The 14868-nt window shown below is 41.3% G+C and overlaps 5 protein-coding genes across 5 annotated transcripts; 2 read left to right on the plus strand and 3 right to left on the minus strand.

The window, feature by feature from the left end:
- Window positions 1–2901: 2901 nt before the first annotated feature.
- On the plus strand, window positions 2902–4748 carry EAE97_011567 (uncharacterized protein; the record flags this gene model as incomplete). The annotated part of the gene is made up of 4 exons (XM_038882082.1): window positions 2902–3025; window positions 3082–3339; window positions 3392–4105; window positions 4216–4748. The coding sequence occupies 4 exons, from the start codon at window positions 2902–2904 to the stop codon at window positions 4746–4748; spliced, it is 1629 nt and encodes a 542-aa protein (XP_038727133.1).
- A 2456-nt stretch (window positions 4749–7204) lies between these two features.
- EAE97_011568 (uncharacterized protein) lies at window positions 7205–8592 on the plus strand. The gene is made up of 3 exons (XM_038882083.1): window positions 7205–7980; window positions 8031–8188; window positions 8242–8592. Exons 1-3 carry the CDS (start codon window positions 7685–7687, stop codon window positions 8406–8408), a joined length of 621 nt encoding a protein of 206 aa, XP_038727134.1. The 5' UTR covers window positions 7205–7684; the 3' UTR covers window positions 8409–8592.
- A 256-nt stretch (window positions 8593–8848) lies between these two features.
- On the minus strand, window positions 8849–9034 carry EAE97_011569 (uncharacterized protein; the record flags this gene model as incomplete). Its single annotated transcript, XM_038882084.1, has 1 exon — window positions 8849–9034. One exon carries the CDS (start codon window positions 9032–9034, stop codon window positions 8849–8851), a length of 186 nt encoding a protein of 61 aa, XP_038727135.1.
- Window positions 9035–9452: 418 nt separating this feature from the next.
- Window positions 9453–9785, minus strand: EAE97_011570 (uncharacterized protein; the record flags this gene model as incomplete). Its single annotated transcript, XM_038882085.1, has 2 exons — window positions 9453–9550; window positions 9623–9785. The coding sequence occupies 2 exons, from the start codon at window positions 9783–9785 to the stop codon at window positions 9453–9455; spliced, it is 261 nt and encodes an 86-aa protein (XP_038727136.1).
- A 4026-nt stretch (window positions 9786–13811) lies between these two features.
- On the minus strand, window positions 13812–14802 carry EAE97_011571 (uncharacterized protein; the record flags this gene model as incomplete). Its single annotated transcript, XM_038882086.1, has 4 exons — window positions 13812–14202; window positions 14247–14261; window positions 14510–14525; window positions 14580–14802. 4 exons carry the CDS (start codon window positions 14800–14802, stop codon window positions 13812–13814), a joined length of 645 nt encoding a protein of 214 aa, XP_038727137.1.
- Window positions 14803–14868: the final 66 nt, after the last annotated feature.

Here is a 14868-nt window from a genome sequence, read left to right on the forward strand (position 1 = left end):
CCGCCTCCCCCTCGCGTGATGGAATCGTTTTCAAGGACTCAATTTGCTTCCGGATTGCAGCGACAAAGTCTTCTGCTAATATTAGATCGAGAAAACACAACAGCATTACTCACATGAGGAAGAATAGATGTCATTAGGAACAAAATGGTTTCCATGGAATGCAACGATGCAAACTTCCAATCCTGCGTGCGGCGAAGATCATCCTCCCCGTTCATGCATCTGCTTTTCTCTGCTTCCTTTTGCGGTTGGCTTCATGTTGTGAGTTTCGAATTGGGATACTGCGATTCTCCAAAAAACATACGACCTCAATCTCCCTCAGACGGAATTTTTACCTTCAAGTCGATGATCTTGGATATTTTTCAAAACCCAATGAACAAGATATAAGGTTAAGCTTTCACAAATAGCAGAGGCGTCTCATAGCATACGACATGCAACTACCTCTCACTGACACCATTGCGTAAGAATTGAGGGGCATATCCGAGAGGTTATTGCGCAATGGTTGGCCAGCAAATTGATCGGCTCTTGGTTTCCGAAATTCCTTTCCCATTTATTCAACAGAAAACTTTCGGAATGTTTTTCAATGCGGCTTTGATATAAATGCGAGGGATAGTAAGACGTTCTTCACCATGATTCCTCCATGCCGCACACAACTTCATACTTGCCGAATTCGCAAACATTTGCTTCTAGAACTCTTAATAATCTACGAATCTACCCACTTTTCCACACCTGATCTATGATCAGATATCTGGTGTGTACTCCGTATGTATGTTGTTTCAAGATCTTACAAACGAACGCAAATGTAGAAATAGTTACGAATTGATATAAACTTCTGATTGGTTATCCGGAAATGTATTGTGGAGAACAGTTGAAATGGGGCTCAATCATCAGTCTTTCAAAGTTTGAGGTTGGAATGAGCTAATTATAGAAATATCAGAGCCATCAAAATTTACTTTGGGACGTTCAAGAATTGATTGTTGAAGAATCGCTTAACAATTCTCGATCTTCTCCAATGTGTAACTGCCTAGGTATTGGCAGTTCTGTATTAATATTTGCTACAACAGAGGCTCGGTTAAGATCTATGACACTTCTTCATAGCTATTTCAGTATGTTTGGGTGATGATGACCAATATATTTGGACAAATGGTCTTGTTTCATGTTTCTTCAACATGGTGGTCGGAACACACATTCGCATCCTTGAATACCTAGGTATTGGAAATAAGAAGGGCTGTCTTATCTGCTTATCTGGACCGATATGATGGAAGCCATAACCATGGAACCGATAGATAATCTTCAAGCTCATCTATAGCATCATCGTCTATACTTTGTAAGGTTGAGGTTGTATCGAACTACTATATACAAGCATTAGTCTTGTTGAACTGTAACCTTCCAATACCAATAAAGACTCTACAGAGCCAAACTGGATTCCGAGATGTGTGAAATACATGATCTTCGCTCTTCGGTCTTTCGGAAAACCATAGGCTATAATTGAATTTCCTACATGACAATACGAAATCTCAATATGTTCCCTGTAGCGATCGATAAGGCGTTCGTTTATCGACGCTCGACTATCGATCGTTACACATCCTCGAGACATCCAAGCTAACTTTTGATAGCTTTTTTATTTATTTCTTACTAAACTTACATTAGGTGCGACTAGTTAGGACCACGTAGACACTCGGTGATATGAGCTTTAAAGTTACGAAACAACATACCAAAATACCGGACAACGAACCAAGCAGACTCATGAAAGATATCCCCATCTCGTTTTGGGTAAGAGATTCTGAGTCAACCATTTCATCCACTGGCAAATACTTTGCTTTTTGACAGAAAATGGGTTAGAGAAAGTCTAATAGAAAAAACACATACCTACGTCTCGTATCTAGTATATGCCGTCGTTATCCAGTCCATACATGTTCTCTATCACACGCGAGCTAAAGTTGGAATTATTGATTGTCTCACGATGCCTATCCAACAACTGGTAAAGTTATTCTCGTACCTAAGTATACAGATATGAGATCAGAGATTCATGTATGCAATTTCGAAAATGTTCAAGAGCGCAGAGCCCCGTGCGACACGCTTTGCATCGTTAAGCTTTTTGACGGTCCGCGGGGTAAAATTTTGATTGCGCTTGTACTCCGTACATATTGACTTTGTGATAGCTCGACATCTGTTTGTTGTCAATCTGTAGATAATCACAAACGCACGCAAGTTCTGAAAGCATCGATGGATAAGAATGACAAGTAAGCATACTACTACTACTAATCGACTAAATTCAGCCCTGCACACGACGTCGTGAAGAAATCTGCCAGCCCCCAAAAGTCTGACACGAATGTGGGGGGTACAGCCAACATTTACAACGCTGCATCTCAATTATCCTCGTTCTACATGAGCCGAAAGGACGAGACAGGACAAAATTCAAACAAGCAATGTATTTATGTATGCAGCATTGGGCCAAGCAATACGAAGGTCGGCACGCAAAAGGGGCACTAGGGTTTAGCGGATCATCTCTAGTATCCGTGCTTCGGAACATAGCGCGTCGAGGATGTTTCAGCAACGGAAACAATCGTCCCTTGTTACGTGATCGACATGTAGCTGGAAAGCATGTTTTGGGTGTTGTTGTGCAAGGCTCGAGAGAGGCTTAGTCCTTCTTGTCAGATGAAATGTAGGTATATGGGAGGAAAGTGACTAGTTCTGTCTTAGTGTGGATGGGTCTGATGGTGTTGGAGAAACTAGTGCAGTGCTACTGGATTCGTATTTGTTTGTTTCTTTTGGGTTCCTTTTTCTCGTTTCCCAGGAGCTGGATGGGAAGGCTGCAATTTTTGATTTAATATCAAGTCTCCCATCTCTCTCTTTTTTCTACATTCCAGAATTCTATAGTCGATCGTTTCGTCATAGGCAAGCATGGCATACTCATTGTTGCTGCTTGGTTTTTCTGCTGCGATTTTTATATGTTATGTATCTTATGAGCGTCTGTTCAAGAAAGTCAAGATACCTGATGGCGCCAAAACACTGCCGGGTCCAAAGGGTAAGAGAATATGTATGATACCTCACTGATGAATCTTTACTAATGTTTTGTTACAGGATACCCGATCATTGGATCAGTTCCTGATCTTGACCCGAAGAATCCATGGATGAAAATGGTGGATTGGAGTAAGGAATATGGAAATATGTACCAAGTGAATTTGAACGGTGATACTACTGTCTGGATTACCTCTCATAAGATTTGCGATGACCTGTTTGTCAAGAGAGGAGCCATCTATTCAGATAGACCATTTCTTGCAGCTATTGGAGAAGATTGTAGATACACAAATCGATACATTCCCCTTGTTACCAATGGCGGTATGTTTCCCAGTATCTGAAATTTCCTTCCACAATACTAACATCCATCCAGATGACATGAGGCGCATCAAAACTTGGATGAAGGCCACCATGTCCAGCATGCCACCCGATCGTCTCAAGGGCCTTTCTCAAAAGGGCGCCGCAACATTCGTCACTCGTCTCATCGCTCAACCACATCTCTTCAAACAATTCTGCGAAGAATGCACCGCTCAAGTATCATCGCAAATGGCCTGGAATGATCGCCGTCTCTCCACCGCCAGAGAAACCATCATGCGTGCCAATCAACTCCTACGCCGCATCTCAGCCGACGGTGATATCCAAAACAAGCTTCCTTTTCTCCGCAATATTCCAGACTGGGTTCCCGATTTTCTCCAACCATGGAAGGTAGCAGAACGAGTACGTTATCAACGGGAGAGAAACTTTTGGTTTGGAGAAAAAGAGGAAGTCAGAAAGTCCCTTTTGAACGAGAAACCGGATCCATCCTGGATGGCGAGACATCTCAGCATGCCTACTACACCTAAATTTGAAGAAGATAACACCTATTCAATCGGCATGTTGGCGTTGATCGGAAGTATTCTTACGTCGTCACCCATTCAAAGTTTCTTCCACGCTATGATTGTTAGTCCAGAGTGGCAGGCCAAGGGACAAGAAGAAGTCGATAGAGTGTGTGGGGATCGTCCACCTACTTTTGATGATATCCAGCAATTGCCTGTTGTGAGAGCGATCATTAGAGAAATTTTCAGGTGGAGAAGTCCGGCTCCTGCTGGTATGTGTGATTTCTTTTTCCCCTCCCTCATTTTTTCCTCAAGCAATTTACATCTCCTGGTTTCTGAACTACCCCCAAAGACGGCTCAATAAACTAACAAAATTAACCAGGCGTTCCTCACGTACTCTCACAAGACGATGTATACGACGGCTATTTCCTCGCCAAAGGCACCACCTGTTTCGCTCTCGAATGGGGTCTCTGCCGTGATCCAGTCCTCTACCCTGATCCCGAAAACTTCCGTCCCGAGCGCTGGCTATCACCCGAGTTTCCCACTTACAAAGAGCCTCTTACCCATTTCCCATCCATCAAAGCCAACCATGGATTTGGTTGGGGAAGACGAGCTTGTATTGGACAGGATCATGTAGAGATGTTGTTACTTACTGTTATTGCGACGATTTTGTGGAGTGTGGATATCAGAAAGCAGAAGAATGAGAAGGGTGAAGATATCGAAGTGCCTTGGTATGATTACACGGCGTATGTGATTGTCAGACCGGAGTGGTTTCCTTTTGATGTGGTGGAGCGAGGAGTGGATAGATCTGCTTTGTTGAGGGAAAGAGCGGATGTGGAGATGGTTAGTGGAGACGATGGAGTTCTTAATGGCAGGCCGGTGGGGTATGAGAAGAGGGAGATTTCTTTAATATAGATTTTGGGTGTACATGGGAAGGAAAAGATGTATCAATCGTGGTCATCATAATTTCGCGGTCCTTGCCTGTTCACATTTAGATTGTTCTCTATGTAGCAAATTATATAAATAATTTAGATTAACTCAGCATTATAATTTGGTTCTTGGGTGAAAAGTGCTTGAAGGATATTGGAATGTATTAAATTTACATACTCCGCTATTGTATCTCTATTGAAGGTGACTGTAATACACATCAAGAAATTTGGGAATACCTAGGTAGACTCGGAGATGGAATTTTTCGCATACACTTTAAGGCTGAATTCGAAATTATCAAACTCATGTAGACTCGAGAAACTCGGGATATTCACATCTGCGTATCTTACATCCGAATATGCATATCGACGATCAATCTATGACTTTTCTATAGCTACCGCAGCTTGTGGAATACTATCTCAGCTATAGCGTGTAACGATGATTCCAGACCACAGTAACAGGAGAACAGAAGTATACACTCTTTCCAATCTTCTACATAAAATCAAACAATCATCACTTTCAATCGAAATGCAAGTGTTTCCGATGTATAATTCGGCCAGACTTGGTGAACCACTGTCTCGTCCACGTAGAAATATTCCGAGTTTTCAATCACCACTTAGTGACTAGAAAACGACGAGTAATGTATTTTACTTTCCTTCGTCATACCTGCCCAAAGCTTTAACAAGTAGTGGATAGACTGCCAAAAGAACCTCAACGAGACGTGGCAATGCAACTAGGGTTGAGAGGTAGACATGAAGACGCAGGAAAAAAGCGGCAACTAAGACCCTTGACGTTGATCGACCAGACATTTTGATCTCTCACCATCGTCATACTTCTCTTGACTGTTACGATCGCTGCCCTTGAGACTCTAGCTCATATCGCATAACCTCGTCGAGGTTGACTTGCATCCATTTACCCTTCGGACAACTTCAGCATCCATTCTCCCAATGGTAATCTCTGCCATCAACGCACTTTTTTCCATGGAGAAGTGCTTTTTTCATACCAATAATGTGCTTTATGAGAAAAAGCATGCGGTCAAAATAGAACATCTTCTGCTGGCCATGCAAGTGATGGAGATCTCGGGAGATCAATGGTGATCAGTTGGTCGAAACAGGTGTGGAGCAGTTTAGCTTTTTTGACAAGCGGGAAGTCGTGATTGACAGCGGACGTTCAGTGTCAGGATAAACTGACTCAACTCGAACACCAAAAAATGTGAGATCGATGAGGTAGAAGATTCAAACATAGAAGATGATATAGTGCCGTGAGTCTTCCTGTCATCGTGTTGCCTTTTTCTTATGGAATGGAATATCTTTCTCGTTTGATCCTAGGTGTGGTATCACTTCAGCTTGGTGTGAATTTATAGAAATATGCCCAAGATGGCTAACCGGGTCATGTGACGGCCTGCATGCATTGATAAGCTCGCACCCCAATGATTGCTAGAATGAATCTGAGTTGTCTTTTTTCTAGTGTTTGACAGACTTCTTCTCATACAATCCATCAAAAATAAATGTCTTGATCATATTCATCAACAAGTCCACCAGGTCTATCCATTATGAACAAGACTCAAAATTTTCGGACTTTGGTGTGTCATAAAACCTCGTCGGAATTCCATATTGATGCAAAGGTATGGGGTTGAATGTTGTTGTTTGTTAGAGAGAGAAATAGAATTCTGTGCGGTCTACGATAGCAAGAAAGCGGAAAAGATATTCATACTCCAATTTATCAAGCACTTGCAAGGTGTCAGTGTCATCTTTCATTACCCTCGTGTCCAAATGCCCCATCGAGCTCAAATGCCGAACCTACTTGTGGTACCAAAATGGCATGACGATATAACAAACATCACCAAGCAATCGATGCGAGCGAATCCTAAAGAGTTGGCAAAAACTGCCGAGCAAAAATCAAAACACATCTGAAGTAGCTTAAGGTTAAATCAAAGTGGATCTGGCCCTGAGGAACGCTTCTCTCTACGAATCGCATGTCGAGAAATCAAAGTGTCCAACCATCCCAACTCTAAAGAGTATATCGTCCGGTTTGCAGTTTGGATTCTGACAATACGAGCATTTGTGTCTTTACTCTATACCCACAAACCTGTCGCAAACATGTTGTTTAAGCAGAATGAGTACCGAGGCATAAACTATATTGCGCTTTCTCAATTGATGAGGCTGATCGCACAGACAAATGCCAATGTAAACGTGGTTTTGATATTTCTAATTCAGTTGGGATCTATAGTATCAGACAGTGGACTTGCCGGGCCACACGATCTTGTAAAACTTTACATATTCAGAGTCGGTGTGAAGATTATAATAGAGATTTACAAAAGTTTTCTATCTCAGTGAAAATTCAGAATACGCAATAACTGATCCTCCTTTGATCACTACACCACCGAAATTCTGAATGAAATATCTTCATCGATCGGTGATACAACATCATGATTCTCAAGTTGATGAATTTTTATACACACAGCCTTAACGCCCAGATTTCAAATGTTGCAGTCTAAACATCTAAGATTTTAAATGTCAGGCTAGAAGGAACGATTTCCTTATTACCTCGGTGTTAGTGATAATGGGGTTGTGGTTGAGACGAGTTTCATGTTGGAGAAATCCTCCACCTGTCTGTGCCTCCGCCGCTCACACAAATTCATCCCATCCATCTTTCCAGAATGTCACTACCGTCATATTTGCATGAGAAAGTTCAGCCAATCGCAACCTTTCTTTTCATTCCTTTCCGCCGTCATGGGATTGTTTGCGATGTTGATATGTGTTTTTGTCACTGAGACGAATATATATTTCATGTAAGTCCCAATGGATGACCGTTTCTTTTTTAATTTATCCATCCAACACAGCTTACTTTATCGCTTTCTTAAATACTTCAAGAAAACCATAATCATTTCGAGAATTTAATTCATACAACAGCAAGTCTCCAAAATGAAGGTTACACAGTCTCTATCTCTTTTGCTCCTCCCTCTTACCGCGCTAGCCGCGCCAATTCTCGAGGGCACTGGAAACGTTAAAGCTGCAGCTGGAGCATGCGCACCAATGATGCTTATCTTTGCCCGTGGAACTACAGAAACAGGCACTTTGGGTACCGTAGCAGGACCTCCATTGGTTGCTGCTCTCGGTACGGCCGTTGGTGCTAGCAATATGGCTGTTCAAGGTGTTCCATACCCCGCCGATATCCCTGGATTTTTGGCAGGAGGCGATGCAGCTGGAAGCAAGATGATGTATGTACCTTCAATTTTTATCAAGTTTCAGTTACTAACTTCTATCATAGGGCTCAAATGATCTCAACAGCCGTAACAAACTGTCCCGATTCCAAGATCGTCATGGCAGGTTACTCTCAAGGCGGTCAACTCGTACACAATGCTGCAAAAATGCTTCCTGCAGCCACCATGGCCAAAGTTAGCTCCGCTATCATTTTCGGAGATCCAAGTAAGTAGAGCTTCGATCAAACCATTCGTAACCTTCACTAACATACATATCAGACAACGGAAGTCCAGTCGCAGGCGCATCAGCTGCAAATACAAAGGTTATCTGCCATACCGGTGATAACATTTGCGCTCACGGAGATCTTATTCTGGCACCTCATTTAACTTATGGAATGGATGCCGGTACAGCTGCTGCCTTCGCTAAGACTGCTGCTGGTATGTGATGGGTGAGCTGGGCAGACTTCAATCACCATCTTATTTCATCAGGATCTTTTACAAAGTTATTACGATACCCGTGCTAGTGTCCTTTGAGGAATTGGATTTGGATTTGGATGATGTCAAGTTTTGCATTGATTGCACATCTTTTTTATTTTTGTACTAATTATTTACATGGAGACCACTTGGTCGGGAATTAATTTTTTGTTGTATCATTTATTTAAAACATTCTTCTCCTTTGATTGTCGCTCTGATAAGAGATGCAAAATGAAGAATCTCTGATTTTACTTTTTTATCACTAGTGTTGTATTTTATTATGTGAGGGTTTAATGGATGCTTAAGATGGAGATCGAGATTGATAGAGAACCGAGAAGCACGATGCTTGTATAAAATGGAAACAGAATCCCTATTATAAATATATACTAGTCAGTGGGTAAAGGGACTGGAGCTATTTTGTAGCCAGGCCCATATTGACAACCATTCTCAACGCTATATTTCCCCAACGAAGCTTAAGGTAGTATTTCCCAGCCTCTACGTTCTCCACCAAAATATCAACCGCTTTGTCCCAATTTTCTTCATCCTCCGGATACCATCCATCATCTTGAGCACCTAAAAAGCTCCAAGTAGCAGACATGAGACGTCGTAAATCCTTCGCTTCAATAGAAACATCGCAGGTCGTGATCTTGATATCCTCTCTCTTGAATCTCCCGACAATAGAAAAATTCCTCAATGCATCTCTTCATACCAATGTGTTGACATAGAAATAGGGAAGGGAACATCAGGCCCTCGTGTTTCAAAGTGCGCTCTCTTGATCGGTTCTCCATGTGCCATTGCAGCCCATGCAGAAACTATCGCTGTCCCTCCTGGCTTCAGGGTTCGATAGACTTGCTTTGCTGCTGGATTGTGATTATCATCGAGATGGGAAATAAAAAATTACTAGATGAATGAGTGAAGTAATGATCCGGGAAGGTAAGAGATTGGGCAGGCATAACATTTGCTTCCACGGGCCAATTTCCTGCTGTGGCAAACTCGCGACAGCCATCTATCATATATCAATTGCGATCACTGGCCTTGATTGTGATACCATCGGGAAGATGAGATTCTATGATCGCTTTTGTGTCTTCGCCGGTACCCCAGCCGTTGTCGTGAACTAGGTTGAGCAATTAATGAGTTTTCAATACGGATTTTAGGAGAGGGTTATCAAGGAAATTATTGTTCTTACTAATGGCATCTGCAGTAAATGGAGGCAAAAGATGAGTTATCGTATGCGCAGCAGTATCAATTGAGGAATCGCCAGTGAGTTCCTGATAGAGGGCCGCGGTCTTGGACATCATTTGCTTGGGGACGAATGGGTCTTTGACTGGCATCGTGTGTGCCTCTGACATAGTGAGGTCGGTTGCTGGTGTTAAACTTTTGTATCTTTATGATATTGGAAATATTGATCGATGTTCAGTTCATTGCAAATGAATAAGAAATGAACCGAAATCAAAAGGAAGAAGGAAAGACTCGTCAAAGGTTTTGACGACCAACCAACGACCAATCGATTGATTGATACTACGAAGCTGCGGCGAACATATGTCATAGTCATCAAATTATGCGGAGAAGAAACTATTGAATGATAGAGATACCGAATACCTTGTCGTACTGAAACTTAAGGGTAAATAAAATATTACTTCTTAGAATCTAGCGATAAAATCATTTTACCGAGATCTTTGCGGAGAGGTCCAGGTACGACGTAGAGTCTCTTCTGCCATTCTCAGTTGTGTGATCATGTGTTATATTGCATGGTAATATATGAGTATATGATATGAATTAGAACGATCATGAGATTTGAGAGAGGAGAGGAGATGAGAGGGAGGAGGGGGGGGTTACAGGGGTCTCAGCATCACAATAACATTCTCATTCTCGCATGAAATGGTGTAAATGGTATTTTTTTAATACTATATCAAACCTTATAATTATAGAGTAAGATTTTATAGTAATACAAAAGCATGAAGGTGATTAAATAACATAAGTTGGGATAATAATAGGGTTTCGAAGAGGGCTCTTGTAAAGGATTTCCCCTTTATAACTATCCTCCCAGTCTCAATCCACGATACAAGATCTCCACAACAACATCAGCGCTAGCTCGCACATAATAATTGTATATCCTAACAACTAAGCTAGTGAGTATACACGTAGGATAGTGAATTATTCTAACATAGATCACAAGCGAAGAGGATGTAAGAAAGTAAGGGGAGGAAAACTTGAACATCCATGGATGAGTTTGTATTTGTATTAGCGAAAATGAGATAGAGAAGCATGGGATAAACCAGGGTATAATTAATAAAAATCTGACAAGGCGTGTTACTCGTTACACTAAAGATAGGTTTCACTATTATAAGTGATACTAATAATAACAGGAATTTCTATCAATGAGGCCAAAGAGTATATAATGAATGTTTTAGAGCATAGCGATAAAATCATCATGTCGAGATTCTACGAATAGAGTATTCAATAGTCCGGACTATCGTCCAATAATAAATATTTTTAAATTTTCATATCAATTAAAATATTCAAATGATTTAATATTGAATCTAGTTGGAACAATAAATTATTGTTAAATTTCTGACTACTTTTAGATACTCAAACCCTTATATTATTAAACTGTAGTCCGAAATTTCGGTTACCGTAACCTTGATGTTTTCTCCTGCTGATCCCTTCTCAAATTTCTTCAAATATCATATCGATCTATTATAATATATAATAAAAATCCATCTCGATATAGAAATCCTTCAGTTCATACCAGTTTTACATCTTAATATAACAAAATGTCTATATATCCAACGAATGTTAACACTCACCTCCTCGATAAAAGTTTCTTCAAAACTTTCCATTTTAGCGAATTTAGCACCGGTTATTTCTTCCTCCTGAAGGTTACTAGACCTCACAGTTCCCAACGAGTATCAGTCCAACGACTATTCCAACGATCATCATTTCACACACAAAAAACCAATTCTACAACTATCTACCTATCCATGCAAACACTTCCCCTCATTGACAATCCCCCCCCTTATTCAACACTCGAAAAAAAACCAAAAAAAAAACATGGCAGATACCACATACGCATTCGGAACTCTCGAGAGGCTTCCTTCTAATGCTACTAGCTACGCCCTAATCATTACCCGAACCGTTGTAAGCTTCATCACCACCCCCAATACCACCGCCATTATTCCCACCATTACTCCCACCATCACCACCATCATCACCACCACGATAGTAAAAAACTGTTCCGATGTACCGATTTCTTATGAACGGGAATCGATACCCCAAACCGAGGAATCGAACCGAGCTTCTTTTGCTCGACTGTTCGACGGATGAGCCATTCCGGTTATTGTTTTGCTTGCGGGATTGGGTGATGTGAGTTTACTATGGATGATCGTGGCGACGATTCATGATTTTAGGCATCATTGGAAGTCTAAAGAGTAGGGAGAAAATAGATAAAGTGTTTGAATGAGAACATATTAACGGATATATATGTGTGGATTTGTATTTGGGGGTTGAGTTGGGGTTTGGGATGGAGGATCTTTATTCGAGGGGAAGGGTAACGGATAGGGTTTCTTGATTTATAGAGGGGGAAATATACAAGTTTTGATATTAAATGGTGGATTTGAGGGGTTCGGTACTCTATCATTTATGAATTTCGAGTCTTGTGATATTGAACCGGTTCGGCTTGAACACAGTGTTGAGTTTCAGGAAAAATATAGGAGAAAACAGTTGGTGTTGTTAATAGCTGTTGAGAAAATACAGCATAATGCTATAGCATCATTGTCCAGAAGAAATACAAAGATTGAAATCAATAACCATCTTGACGAAAAAACCACAAATTGAACAGTAGATAATGATGTTCAAATGACAGTGTTTGTATCTAACTTATGTATCACGTTGATTGAATGATCCCTTCAAGTAGCATTCCATAATCCGACGTCATCGCTCACACCATTACCAAAACGGCCTACTTTTCATCTTGCATAGACCACATCCTCATCTCCAATCAGATAATCACCTTCCCAATCAATCCACACCCATCTCGATTCATTCCAAGCAACCAGTATACTTGTGCGCATCTACCGAGCCCCACGATCTCCGACCCCTATATCCGAAACTCCCACCCGGATCCGAATAACGACATGCAACAAAACTTCACTCTCCATCACCAACTATTCATTCCAACATATCTCCTGGCTTTTTCAGGCGCTCTCCACTTCATTTGAATAATAAATTCTGTTTGTTGAATATGAGATGGAATCTTACTCATCCGAGGAAAAATGAGCTTACTCGGGCATCTCTTACGTTATCGGGTTCTCAGTCATCTCGATTCTAGATCAGAACAAGGACCTGAGTTTTTGTCCGCGGTAGATTTCGATATGATATCATGCAAGATTCAATAATTCTTTACATAGGTATGAAAAAGAAAACTCATAGGTGAAGGAAGGCTAGAGGAAAAGCTCGGAAGTCCGAGACCCATACTTTCGGAGCCGGTGTAGACGTGCAACAAAACATTTCTTGAAGAATAATGGGAGAAAGAGATTGGTTGGAATAGAAATATAGTTGTATTTTCATCAAAAGATCTGCGGAGATACTTGTTTAATGGTTGAAGATGAGGATGAGAGTGGGTACTGGGATTCTGATTCGAGTCGCGGCCGAAGTTTTCGGCCGAAAAATTCGGAGATGGAATTGAATCGAGGAGACTTTGAGAGAGTGTGGTGATGAATGATTTGATATAAGTATTGACTAGAATGACAGGAAAGAAGATGTTAATTTACCTGTAAGTGCAGATGTGGATGGATTTCTTCCTTTGTGGAGAAATGAGATCTTTCGCTTCGTTTAATTTTGGACTTTACAAAGAAAGTCCATGAATTTGTTAAATGTATTATTATGTAGATACAGCGTCGTCTGTCAAGCTTTGATATTCTGTCCATCCACTCTCTCCAGAGTGTTCTTTGATAGTTCCGCCATCGACTGGTAATAGGAATTATGAGTATCTGTTGATAAGAATTATCTTAACTTTCCAAATGCAACATGGAATCTTGCGTTTATGGCCTTCTAAGATATTTGAATTGATATTCAATAAAAAAAGCGAGAGTCTGGAATTCAGATGCAATAGAGAAAATCCAAGATATCAAAATGTTCCCTTCCGGGCTCTCCAAGATACTTAAGAGTGCCGTGCAGCTGAGGCCTACTTCTGAAAAACACCAGATAAATATCAAAGAGCTAAGATCTATCATCAGGATCGAAACGGTCAGGAGCTCAAGCTCTAAAAAGATGCATCAATCAAACCAAGATGATGTTCTCCTGCTCCTCCCTCGATAATTTCAGCCGCACAGCTGCAGCATAATCCTCCAGTCGAGCAACCATCATCGTCGTTGACGTCACCACAACATTCTGAGCAATCTGCCAGCTAATGGCACAGAGTTCTCAGAAACTTGATGTCCGGCTGCAATCTCTGCAAGTATGTTGTCAAGAGGTCCAGGCCGTGCTTTTGTGATTGGTGTTAACCCGTGGAAACTAGCCGCCTCGAACCTATGCGCCCGCATCCAGGGGAGATAATTGTGTGCGCGCTGTAGATAAGGATAGAATTCTAGTTGATTGAGGGCAGGAATGATATTAGCGACTTTCAGTATTTCTTTGATATGCGGACGCTGGTGATTTGACACTCTAATGGATTTAGCCTTTCCAGAGGCTTTTACCTGTTTTATCGACAGCCAGATCTGTTGAAGGTCGGAAAGTTCTTTTGCGAGATAGGGTGAATGGAGCAAATATCTACAGAGTTAGTGGTTGTATACACAATGAAGCGTTTGACTCACAAGTCCACAGTCCAGCTAAAGCTTAGCTGAACTCTTCTGAATCAATATAGGTATATCGTAAAAACCCTCGAAGACTTTCGTAGTTACGAAAATTTCCTTACGCGGTATGCTGGATTCTTTGATAGCAACACCGAACTCTTCCCCCGTGCCGTAAGCATCAGAAGCGTCGATATGACGAAACCCCTGCTCAATAGCTGCCTTCAAAATGTCGACAAGATCTCAGTCTAAAGGTTCTTTAGGGTCCTCTTTGTACCACGCAGTACCTGTGCCAAATGCTATCTTTGGTTTTGTCAGTATTCTATTCTATACAGCGAGTGATATAGAATTGCTCACTAACGGAATAGAGTTGCCATCCTTGAGTAGAAGTGAGGAGAATTTCATCTTTGGAGAACTCGGTGCTTTCAATCCCCAACTTCTTAAGAATCTCGGATTGGGAGAGACTCTTTGAAGTACCGGTAGAGCTGGTACCAGAATTGCGAGGGTCCTGAAAGCTGGGAGCTTGGTGAGGAAATGATGCCGGTATATGTCCATATTTAAATCTAACATAGTTCACCATTCCTCACAATTTAGGTATATATCACCACACCCTCTCTATTCACTTCCAGGTTTCACTCGCTCTTCA

The sequence above is a fragment of the Botrytis byssoidea genome (assembly GCF_014898295.1).
Source record: "Botrytis byssoidea strain MUCL 94 chromosome Unknown BBYS_038, whole genome shotgun sequence".
Classification (NCBI taxonomy): domain Eukaryota; kingdom Fungi; phylum Ascomycota; class Leotiomycetes; order Helotiales; family Sclerotiniaceae; genus Botrytis; species Botrytis byssoidea.